General features: G+C 41.8%; 1 protein-coding gene across 1 annotated transcript; it reads left to right on the forward strand.

The window, feature by feature from the left end:
- The first annotated feature begins 11,454 nt into the window (after positions 1–11,454).
- Positions 11,455–12,770, forward strand: LOC131263150 (zinc metalloproteinase nas-14-like). Its single transcript, XM_058265309.1, has 2 exons — positions 11,455–11,773; positions 11,857–12,770. Exons 1-2 carry the CDS (start codon positions 11,455–11,457, stop codon positions 12,768–12,770), a joined length of 1,233 nt encoding a protein of 410 aa, XP_058121292.1.
- Positions 12,771–13,187: the final 417 nt, after the last annotated feature.

Here is a 13,187-nt window from a genome sequence, read left to right on the forward strand (position 1 = left end):
GAACTGTTTCAACAGATCACTGAAGAAATATTGGTTGGTGTGGTTGGTATTAATATTAGTTTTTGGATCCATTTACATTGAGGTACGCCAAATCTTAAAATTCTGTGAGTTGAATGTATACTGTTGATAAATTACTTAGATAAAAGGTGACTGAGAGACTTTCATTTGAACATTGAGGACTCGTCCAATTCGTTATTTTCTACTCACCTAATATGTGAGAACAGAACATGCGAGACTGAAGTTACAACTTAACTGAACCGATTGATTTGAAATTATAATATAACTGCCAAAGAAACAAAAGTTTTCTTGCCCCACAAGATTGGGTTGGCAAGATTTAACCCATGTTATTTTTATTGATGAAAAACATCTGACAGCTGGAGGAACAAACCAATCGATATCTTGCGAAAGGATCTATTATTGTCAAACGTCACTCCTTCCGAGGTGAATAACACCTGGACACCGGTCGGGGTCTGCTAATCCGCCTTTTATATTATACTCCTTCCGGAAACAGCTATAACATTGTCGCCGGATCTTTCGAGATTTTCCCATCTCCGTCTGAAATCGGAGAAGTGAACTGGTGAACATGCCCCGGCGGCAGGGAAAAATCCCGCCCCCCTCCTTCCTCTTTTCCCCGCGTGCAGGAAGCAGCAGCTCGAAATAATCTGCACGCCACTCAACCAAGTCCTTCCGATTGCGTTTTTGCACCGACGATTCCGATTCTCCGTTCGCCGGCGCTGCGAATGATATTTCGATCATATCAGAAATTAAATATAATCCGATTAGCTTCCCTACCCCCTTCCATTCCCATCACCCACCCACGGTTTCGCATTGGCGCAGTTTCTTTGTGCCATTTTCCCGCTTCTTTGCTTGGCGAGCGCCCTTCCCTGGCGCAATGCTCCCCCTGCGTGGGTTGGTGAAAGAAAAGGAAAGACCACATCGAGGGGAACGATGATTATGGAAAACGTCGGCTTCCGCAGGGTGATGGGAAATTTGTCTCTAAATCCCTTCCATTTTCTGCACGTTGAATTTCGGCACCACCGGCTACAGGGACAACCCCCGCCGATAGGTCGATCGAAGCCATTGCTCCCTCCACGTCATCGCCACGTTCCTCTGGCACACTTTCACCCACCCCCGATGGAACAGCCACAGCCGGAAGCTGCAAAATGTTTCGTTTTGCCAATTGCGAACGTTCCCAGCTCAACAGGGGAAAAGCTGGCTTAAGAAGCTATCCATTTTCCACCCCGTCGGTCGCTGGAAATGTGGCCGCCGATTTCGAAAGCTCCTAATGGAAAATTGCAGATCTCTTTTCATCACTATGGGAAATGAAATGATTGAACCAATTATCTGCAATCTTGAATCCGCCGGTCCGCTGCTGAGCCGCCGCTTCCACCTGTTGGTTATGGCTGCCGGGAAAGTGGTCGTGGAAATTGGGGCCCCCGCTTCAAGGCTGTTGGAAATAATTTATTTGCGTTAATCTTTTAAATGGTTTTCTAATTACTGCTCGTTGTCACTCATGTGTTTTCAGTACTTTTCATTCGTTCATCAGAGAACTTTTATCAGCAGACGCTTAGCTCGTATCAGGTTTTAGTTTTCCGGGAAAAAAGAAACGCAAGTTCGCCTAACAACCGCTCAATTTCCGGTAATGCTGTGTCAAAACTCACTTCAAAGAGAAGTAATTTCCTTGATCCGTACAGCATAACCGGTGGTCCAGAATATTGAACGCTTTACCACCCTCCCACCAGACCGCACTGGCCATGCGAACACTGCACACAGCCGGACGATAAAAACTATCCATCGAACGTCATTTTCCCGGCATTACCCGAAACCACCTCTGGGGCTTAAGAAACCAGATCGCTCGGAGTAGCCGTTGCTAGCCGGGTCGGTAGCATGGGTACTCCAATCGAAACGCTGACCGAACCTACCTTGTCCACGGGGCGCAAGTATGGTCGCAAAATTCACCTACCGGAGATCGGCCAGTTGATATACCCTCTGTGGAATGAATTCTCCAAACAATCTATGCTCCCTCCGGTCGTTTTGCAAGGCCCTGATTGGTTTACGGGCCACTCGGTCGGCTCTAATACTGTCGTGCGAGCACCCCCTTTCCAAAGCTCACCGGGACGCTGGAGCCGGATTGGGATGCAGGAAATCTTCGGATCAGTTACCGGTTCGTTCGTATTAGATTTTCCACTCGAGCGGACTATCAAGAACTATAGTCTCGAAAGCAACCCCCGGCACGATGATGCCAGCAGATAGGTCTCGTGTGGCTGTCCGAGCCCTAGTCCCTTCCTTTCTCTCTCGACATCGAGCAGCTTCTCGCTTACTCTGTCACGCCATGGTACTGGAGCGGAACAAGCGCACTCCAAACGAATACCGGAAGGTGTGTACTCCAAACGAACTCAGGCACCACAACCGGAAAAGAGACTGCATAATCCAGAGGACGAATGAAGGGAGAAAAATCAGCTTAAGCCACTGGACAAATATGTTTCAAAGGGTGGAAAATATGTGCATCCTCAACGTTTGGGTTAAGGGTGTTGCAAGGAAGGAAAGTTGATACCGTTCGCTTACACTGATCAATCCGGAGTTAAAAGTTCGACGTCACTTTAGAAACATTCTTTTTCTTTTTGAGTCATTTCTATTTTTCAATTACTTTTCCCACAGCGCACCATGTTGCATTAAAGATGGGGAAATTTTTGGACAGCCAGTTCATGTTCATCCATCATCAATTAGTTTTCACTAGCGTGTAATGTCGGTAGTATCCAATTTCCTGAAGTTTATTGCATTGAAGCTTGCTTGTTCCCTTCAATAAGTTGTTAAGTTGTTAAAAAAAATCATCCAGTATTGTTTTAAAGCTTTATACGAAGGATGTTTTTGCAACGAAAATCTTAATCATGGATAAAATGATATTTAATATTAATTATTATGATGAAACCGAACATAACTAGAAGAACGGTAGTTTATAAATTCAACACCTGTCAGCTTTAAACATCAAACAATTTAAAATCTTTTCATACAATACAACCATTCTTAATAAATTTAAAGTAGAATAATGTAAAAACTGTTCATACTACTTCATACATATAAAGCTGAATTTTATACGTGAATCAATAAGATCTTCAATTCATATTTTATTTTTATCTTCTATAGAAATTCATCAATTTCAAACGCAAAATTTTATCAATTTCAACAATAGAAAAAAAACCAAACCATAGCCGCATTTTCGCAATCAAACCCTTAAATCGATTGAACAAAATCACGGTGCACGATTTACTCGAATAAAAGTGATCCCCCATTTGTTTGCTTTCCTTTCCCAAAAGCGCTTTGACCTACATATTTTGATACCCTTCCTTAGCAGGCAATTCGATAGCGTCAAAATGTGTTTGCCAACCCGCGCCTCCAACGTCCCGGCCACAGATCGGTCTGCCTACAATTACGAGTTCAACCAACCGTGTTGTGTTGTACGGGCATATCGTTTACGCCTGCGATAGCTGGTTCCACGATGAGTGTTAGGAAAATTGAGGTGAAAACCAACACCCCCCCCCCCCCATGTCCAATAATAGCATCCTAATGCTGCGACGCGTGTAATCCGATGCGTTGAACATGTGGCGCTCCCGAAAAAAAGAAAAAGCTTCGAAAGCCCAGCCGAGGAACGGCATTCGTAACCGACAAGCTTCAATATTAATATACGGGGGCTATTTTTACCCGGTAGCAAGTTCCAGATTTGCGGAAGCCTTTCAGGCGCTGCTGAGACTACCCTGAACACCCTGGCAACCGGAAGGCCAATCAGTCGAACAAATGTGCCGAAAGCACCGGCGATCAAACAAACGGTTGTGTATCGATTCTTCGAAGGAAAAATCAATTTCCTTCCTGCCGGGTCGAACCAGTTGCTGGTAAATTTCGTGCCCGTTTGATGGTTTTTTTTTTATCATTCTTTTCTCCGCTGAAATACCATCCCTGTTTTCCCTTCCTGTCTGTTTTCATTGCCGGTACAAGGGCTCGACCGCTCGACTGATTGCCAACGATGTTGATATTACCTGCGCGGACGATCACGAGCGAGGCAGGAAGACCGGGAGCGTTTCCAATTTGGTCGAATCCTGGCCAGCGTAAACATCAAAGGTAAACAACGACCAGTTTCGGTCAGATTAAACCGTTTGTCGGTACCGGTGGTAAACTGTTCTCCCGGTTTCTTGGTGTTGCGATGGCAGAATGGCACGACGAAAGAATAAACAAATTCGTGTCCGTTTCTCAAGCGGAAACTTCAGGAGCTTACCTTGGGACTACGAATACGCTTCGACTAAGGGCGAGTGGTCAATCGATAGATGGGAGGCTATCTGACAAGCTTTACACATCCAGATCAGCACATGGATTCGGTAACTGGCTTTAAAATAGAAAGCATATTCTCATTGTTTGTTTTGATCTACAAAAGTTGCAACTAATGGGGAAGAAATATTTTCACAATGGTTTTCACAAACATATTTCTGTCATCTGTCTGTTTGACGAAAGAAATTTGATGGTTTTGCCTTTCTGCCCGTTACACATATGTTTCAATATGCGTAATTACCGACAGCTCCGATTGTTTGTTGTAAGTTTCTTTGAACATTCTTTTTATTCGTTCATCAGTGTTTCTTTGAAAATTATTTTTATTATTAAACAAACATGTGTTTTTCTAAGTTCTTTCAGGTTTCTGAAAATTGTATCACACTATTTAGGTATCAAACAAAGAAACGGTATTTTAAAATAAACAATAGACAATAGTACAATAAGCTTTATAATATAATAATAAGCATACAGTAAACGTGTATGTCTTAATCTTATTAGAATGTGTCATGTTAACGTTTGGTTTGTGAAATTTTAAGGTACAGACACTTCAAAATGAAAAAAATAAGGGAAAAATATTCAGGAGAAAAACTTCATTCTTCAATGAAGAAAAAGTAATTGAAACATTACTAACGAGAGAGCCAGGCCATTTAGCTAAATAGACAGTTTAGTTTAGCGTACCTAGTCAATGTCCCTCCACTCGATCTTGCTTGCGATTCTTATCCACGCCGCTCGTAAGCTGATTTCTTATTCGGCATAACCGCTCCCCTGTTCCAGATACCCAATAATATTATTCTATTCCGACTGAAAAAACACTCTTTCATCATCTCATTTCTCATCTTTAATTTTACAGTGCTGCTGAGCAAAAGTCGCTCGTAATTTTCGAAGCGTCGACAGTACAGGAAATAACGATAGTCAACTTACAGCCCCCTGCAATCAAACTATGCACCGAGAACATTGGAAATTTTTTTACTTCCAACATAAATAGTCTAGTGTAATATTTGATTCGACATGGTCAGTAGTTCCATCCTACCGTAGACGACATTGTAGCGAAACGTATCTAGCCACTGCTCAGGGTTTAGTTTGTTCAGTTACACAGAGTGTAAATGTAACTACCGTCTATCGAAATAAGCGCAGCCTAAGCCAAACCATCCGTCACTCAACCTTGGGCCACTGTTTGCGTTCTTACATGCCTCCATCAGTTTTACCAGATTTTTACCATCCCAATGGTGCGGATGTGTTTTCGTTTAAAAAAAACTCCAGGTTGCAGCCTACCGTTTGCGAGTGACCTGTGTCAAATTCTTTTCTAGAGCCGATGGTATGGGTTGGCTAAAATGGCAAGAAGAGCATGAAAGCTTTCATAATTGACTTGTTTTGAGTTCGATTGATTCGATTTACCGGTCTACCCGAGCGAATTTGGATTCGCTGCTCGGACGTTAACGTACATGACATCCTACTCCAAGCCAGTGAACGCCAGCTAGCACAAACCGTATGCCGTAGGCAAATGCTGAATGTAAATTGAAAACTTTATCTATCCACCAGTACGACGAGGGACCATGTATAGCTATTCCGTGCCGTTTTGCCGGAAGCAGGATATGAAAAACAGCCACAGCCGACTACGCTCCAGGCTACGGTACGATTCCTGGTGATCTTCACTGTCACTAAATTGAACTGACGGACTCGGTGACACGGCTTTCTAACTGCGCTTCATGAGTCCCATGGAGGCGCCCGGTCCTTGAACGAGTTATGGAGGATTTTTTCCCCTCCACGTTTGTATTTCCGAAAACAACTAGTAGGACAGCGGTATCTACGTCAGCGAACAAAGTCAACGTTATACTCAGGGAGGGCTAACCACTGCCATCATAGAACAAGGATTGTATTTCGTGCAGCGGTTCAAAATTCTAAAAGGACTGCCAGTCCATTTCAGCAACTTCTTATTTTGTTTGACGAAAAGCTGTAAGTATAAAGAAATATAAAATTTATATTTTTCATTAAATCCAATCTGAGATGCTATTAGGGTAACTGTACAAATAGTGGTGCACTAAGTACTATAATTACCAATTAGGTGTAAATTATGAGTGTTAAGAACAAAATACTCTACATATTTGAATCAATTATGATCGAAACATAACTTTTCTTCTGAGAAACTTCTATTTTAACCGTAAACCGTACAAAATACCCGAAAAAAAGCGTATTTTTCTTCGTAGTCGGTTGCTCCTATGATGGTGGTATGGTTCCTATAGTGATGGTAATACGAAAAACTTGAATATATTTTGACTATAACTTATTTTTGAAGCATATTTCAAACAGAACGGTAAAATACTCCTTGATCAATGCGTTGTCATTGAAAAGACTGTATTGTTTTACCGGAATATGTCCAAATTTAATTTATAAAAAATGCTTTGAATATTACAGCTAAAACTATAGTATATGCTTTATAGTGTATCCTTTGCCCGCTTAACTCTTTTCTTTCCTTTTCTTTTCTGCTTCTTCTGCTGAGTCTCCTCCTGTTTTCGCCGTCTAAGTCTTGCTGTTTCGATTCTCTCCAGTTCCGCTTTGTTTATTTTGTAGAAACAGAATAAAATCATCAAATTTACATGATTATATTGACCTAAAACGGAATAAAACTAAAATATATTCGTTCCTTTCTTCTGTGTGTTACTTGTGAAAAAAAAAACTATGGCTACTATAGGAAGAACTCTGGTTTTTGTGCCTATAGTGGCACTCTAGTAAAAACTAGGAAAATATAATAAAATTATGCTAAAATGCACTTAAGTTCATGTTAATCAACTATATTGGAGTATGTAAGTAGCGAAATCATTTGGTTTTAATGATTTTGTAGTGATTTATAGCCTTAAGGAAATCATGATATTCGTTATAGATTCTTAAGGAATGCACCATGTTGGGACAACCTGTTTAAAAAATATGAATTTTGGAGCTTCTATATGGGATAGGAATGGGTTGGTTCATCATTTGAATGTTTGTATCATCATGTTAATGTTATTGTTATTTGTATATTGTTATTTAAATATTATCACATTTCAATTGGTTTGCTAAAAACTATTTTTAAAAATTGTTTTGAACGCACCAGAAACTTAACAACCGTTTTACCGTCCAGTTAATCTCATCTTAAATTTATCAGATACCTTTTGTATTTTTTACAACCATTCTGTTAAACTATTTTCGATTATACTATTTATTATTTGCTTACTATTATAAAACGATACAAATAAATTTCAACAAAAAAAATTACAAGTACGATTCATCCATATATAAAACCATGGATGGAACCATAAAAAGATGTCAGGCACCCGAAAATACGATGGAGTAATGATTTGTATCATTCGAATGATTTGCTTTTTAGTTTAGTGCCCTATTCTATTTAACATTTTTTTAAAATAGATATGCCTTTTAGATACCTGAACATACTTCATGAACTCTGTACTTTATGTATCGAAAACTACGAAACGAAAGGTGGTGAGCCCCTCGACGGGTATCCAAGCCTAAATCTATTTATTTATTCTATTTGTACAAAGTTTATTTTATTTGTACAAGTTTAAAGAGGTCTATTTGTATAAAGTTTATAATGCTGTTTTATATTTCATATCAATAGTCGACAATTTATGCTTTTTTTAATTGAACATTTAGTGCTTCAAAAATGGTTCAATTGACTTTTTCTACAGTATAGAAGATGACTATTTTAAAATAAATTCAATAGATTTCACACTAGCACTGAGCGATATGGCATGTTTTGCAGTAATATATTCATAGCGACTAACGGGAGTCAGTTTGTCGCTCGGTGTACACCGCTGTCAATATGTGTGTGACAATATATTGGAGGAGTATGACAACTTGTACGTCCTTCAACGGAGGAGCTCCACACGACGGCTCATATAAATAAATCCTAATCATAAAACACAACCATGCATCAAAACAACTTGACGAGCTGGATGTCAAACAAAGGTCTGACGCTTGCGGCCATGATTGAAATACTATCGCCATCACCATCATCATCATTATCATCGTAGTGTTCGTGGTCTGCATCATCGCCATCTTTATCGCCAGCAACTGAACGATGATATGTACCGGAGTGCAGGCATCAAAACTGCTTTTGGTTCATGTCGAACAGACCTCTTGAACTCCTGCCTGTAAATACCGCTCGGCTGTCGCCCGAATCATGTTCTCAGCGTTATGTCCTTCCACCACACCCCAGCTGGTGCCAGAAGCATTTTGGGATGGTAAGGTGTGTATGTCGATAGATGTACACCAAAGTGACAGATATCAAAATATAGCCGAAAGGATGGATGGGCTGAGGAATCGAGCACGAAGAAGCATCCTTGTGCCAAACACATTGACAAACAGCTAGTAAACTATCCCATACGTGCACAAACGCACACACACGGGCATATGCTTAAGGGAACCGGAAAAGGACGTCATTGGGCTTGTCACGACGTTCTTAAGTGCTCCCCAAATAGGACATTCGCATACGTCGCCCAAAGGACGGAGTAACCTCGTCAGATGGGTTTGCTGGTTGCTGAACAAGAACGCGATGGTAACGAACACAAGGGGTACTGACCGACCGCACGAAACACACTCACCTTTGCCCGTAATAGACAATCAGAAAAGCTTTTTCTCTTTCTCATTCCCTGTGATTTGATTATACATATTTCATCTGCAGTCAGTCATCGGATTGCAACAAGGACGTGCGGCCGTTGACACCGTCCGACAAATAGTAGCGGAAAATTGTGTCGACCGCCAAGGGCCACACATGTTTACCTGTGCATGTTTGCACACAACAATCACAGCATTTCCCATGGCCTTCGATGGAATGCGTTCGTTTTTAGAATCACAGAGTACATCAAACTCGTTGGCAAAAATATGATATCGTAAAGAACGCAACGCGATCCAAGACAACTAACCGGTTACGTCACACGTAAGTAAAAGTAAAAATTTAGAGAGCACCATTTAGGGAAGGCATGACCAAAGATAGCCATTTATATCTACAAGTTATTCATGTAAAGAATAAACATATTCTCGTGATATCTACTCTAAAACCTGCATATCATTTTTTAACAAATATTTCCTAACCAATTTAACGCAAAGTACATCAATTATCACCATCCTTGCGCTAGAAACACGTTTCGTTTGTAATGTCTGCCATCAAATTGGCTCAGAAAAAAATAACCCAATCGATAACATAAATGCAAAGTAGGGAAGCTTCAACGATCACCTGACTGGTCACCGAAATCGAAGGACCTCTGACGTCTGTCATCGACACCAGGTCGAAGGTGCACGCCATCGACACCAGGATAACATGGAGCACGATCCAGAAAAATCGGGCCCGAGTTGGTCGAGATAAAAAATAGTACGATAATGACTGCTGTATTTGGTTCGGTTCAGCTAGCTTTTGCAACGATTTGCTTTCTTTTTGTATTGATATTTTATTTTTTAAATTGTCTTGTAGGCTTTCCAAATACCAGTACTTAATAATTTAACGGAGAGACAAGGAAATCAAGGACAAGCGACGAAAGCGAATACCAACAGAGGACATGTTGTGGTCAAACAAGTGACCAACGGCGTTAATGTCCTACAGCGCTCGCAACCAAGGGTCATTCTGCACAAAAAGAGACCGACGTGTAGGAATCGGGAATATGGGAGTACTTTTTTCTTCGCGCTCTTAACGAGCATGTTGAACCGTCATATTAACCTTTAAGAAGAAATGTTGTAATTTATTAATCGATTCAAGCCAGATCAGCAAAATTTAAATCGGATCCCTGCAAATTTTAGTCGTACAATTTTATAATTGTTTATACGGTTTAGTGTATACCACATAATATGTTCATTATCAATTCCTTACATATTATTCAATTTGATTTTGAATGTATTTTTAAGAAAAAGGATATGTCGTATCAATAATTTATTTCTGGTTTTCTTGCTTCAAATTAATGAGTAATAATCCGCACGTGTTTGTGTCTTACATACCCACATTGGACGCACAATAAGACATCTGTTTGTCACACAGAAAACACCCCCTGCGATACAGTTGCGCAATTAAAAGAAAGTCAATAACATTACGAGGGCGGACCCAAAAGTAACGGGAATCGGGTTGTAGGAAGAAGAGGGGGGAAAGGGGATCGGGTTAAATATTGTTTTTTAAAATTTTAACATAATCTTAATCAGTATGCTAAGTTTAGTTTCTGTGAGTGCATCCGCTAGTCTTTGAAATTTTTTTCAGTGTAACGGTTTAGGTTTCTGAGCGATTTTGTGAGATGGCCAAGTGGAACTGAGGCCAACCTCGTTCTGGGCGCCCCCCAACTTCAAAAACGGACGAAAATTTTCCAAAAATCAACAATCTTGTTCAGAATTTGTTCCTCCACGATGGAAAAATCGGTGTCATGTCATTTTTGGTCTGAAAACTGCCTCACGGACAGCGATTTGTGGGCAGGTGCGTTGTCGTGGTCTCAGTTCCGTGGAAGAACCAGTCTCGCCACGGATCCGTCGTTTTCTTCCAGCTGTTTTCCCTCAATATCTTCAAATCTGCCGGGTGGATTTTTTAAGTTTATCCTCCATTACGGATAAACAAATTCTGAATAAGATTGTTGATTTTTGGAAAATTTTCGTCCGTTTTTCAAGTTGGGGGGCGCCCAGAACGAGGTTGGCCTCAGTTCCACTTGGCCATCTCACAAAATCGCTGAAAAAACTAAAACCGTTACACTGAAAAAAATCTCAAAGACTAGCGGATGCACTCACAGAAACTAAACTTTGCATACTGATTAAGAACATGTTAAAAAATTTTAAAAAAATATTTAACCCGATCCCCTTTCCCCCCTCTTTTCCCTACAACCCGATTCCCGTTACTTTTGGGTCCGCCCTCGTATATTAGGCCGATAATTCTGCTCTAGTGTATCTTTCGTTCCTACCTGTATTCCATTCAACCACTTTCAACCACGCTTCTTGTGCGCTTGTGTCGATAAAATGAGTCCCAACAAAAGGAAAAATAAAATCCAGAAAAAACTAAACAAGATCCAGCGTGCAAATACAAAGCGGTTATACAATGAAACAGATTGTGCTGTTCAGAGTATAATAACGCCATAAGATGCGACGGATTTCGAAACAGTCCGTCAGTGGCCATCGATCGCTATGGTGTACGGTAAGGGAAGTTTCTCCGTCATCTGCACACTGCTGCTTGTTTGCTGCAGTTTGCTGGAATGGACCGAGGCTCGGTGCCATTCTCCTAGCGAAGAGGTTGGTCGACGCCTGCACGGTTTCAGGGAGCGCCAACATGGCATGCCTAAGCATATAAGACGCAAACCGTGGGAGATGGGATTGGGCATCTACAAGGAAGGAGACATCATGGAGAAACCCGCCCGCCAGCGAAACGGCATTGCTCTAACGGTGTCTCCCAATGCCCGCTGGCCCAACGCGATAGTGCCGTACGTCATCTCTCCGACGGCCTTCAGTAAGTATACGTAACGGTAGGAAGTCCAACGTGGGATAGGATACACGGGGTGACACTGAACCGATGTCTTTCCGCTTTATCAGCTGCCGCCCAGCGTGCGATCATCCTGGATGGAATGAAGCAGTTTGCCACCAACACGTGCGTTCGGTTTGTGGAGCGCACCACGCAATCGCTATACATAACGATCGACAGCACGTCGACGGGATGCTGGTCTTACGTAGGACGCTCCTCAACCAACACCTACAACCAGGTAAACCTTCAGGCTTCCGACTGCGTGGACGTCGGTACCGTCACGCATGAATTGATGCACGCGATCGGTTTCTATCACGAGTTCACGCGGCCCGATCGTGACAGCTATGTGACGATCGATCGTACTGCACTAGCAGCATCATACCAGACTCAATCATTCTACGACGACAATTACGCCAAGATGCCCGATGCGGATGTTGTACTGTATGGTAGACCCTACGACTACGGCAGTGTGATGCACTACTCGAAGTATGCGGCTGCGGCCAGCAACAACCGCCCGGTCATGAACAACATCCAACCGTGGACCGGAGATTTCGGAAACGATAATGGGCTCTCGGCGGCCGATATTATCGACATCAACTATATGTACTGCAATGCGACCTCCACCACGACGCAGGCAACCACAACGACTACTGCGGCACCGGTGACAACCACAACAACGACCACAACGACCACGACAGTTCGCCCGGTTACAACCACGACTGCAAAGGTAACAACAACAACGGCCGCACCGGTTACAACAACCCGCGCCTCCACTACAACGACCCGCGCCTCCACTACAACGACCCGCGCCTCTACTACAACGACCCGCGCCGCCACTACAACCACCCCTGCCACCACTACAACCACCACCCTGCGTACCACAACACGAACTCCGGGTATATGGGGAACTATTGTTATTGATAGACCCATCGTACGTCTTCTAGACTTCATTTGGTCGCTTCCTATTTTTAATTTGTTTGGATAAACACCAAACCTAACGAGACATCCAGTGAACTACCTTATAAAATTTTGCACTCATAATACGAATAAATTAGCAACAGCATGAAAAAACCACCTTTCGCATCTTGTTGAGTTGATGTTTATGCTAGTTATCAATTATTTATATAATCAAAACTTGAAAAAAACTGCACAAAGATAAAAGAAGAATGAAATTGTTTTAAGCATCAAATACACATCAGAATTTACAAATCCAAACATGCTGTTCAAACGGTGACTCATAGAATAGTTTTGATAGCTCATGATGTCTGCCGCACAAGGAGTGAACAAATTGAGTATCGACAAAACAGCGTAAGCAAAATTGCAAAATTTGCTAAATATACCTTTCTCCTTTGCTTACTTACGCCGTTAGAGGTTAATTTATGCGATATTTACCTTCAAATGA

Source organism: Anopheles coustani, chromosome 3, assembly GCF_943734705.1.
Source record: "Anopheles coustani chromosome 3, idAnoCousDA_361_x.2, whole genome shotgun sequence".
In the NCBI taxonomy this organism is placed as follows: domain Eukaryota; kingdom Metazoa; phylum Arthropoda; class Insecta; order Diptera; family Culicidae; genus Anopheles; species Anopheles coustani.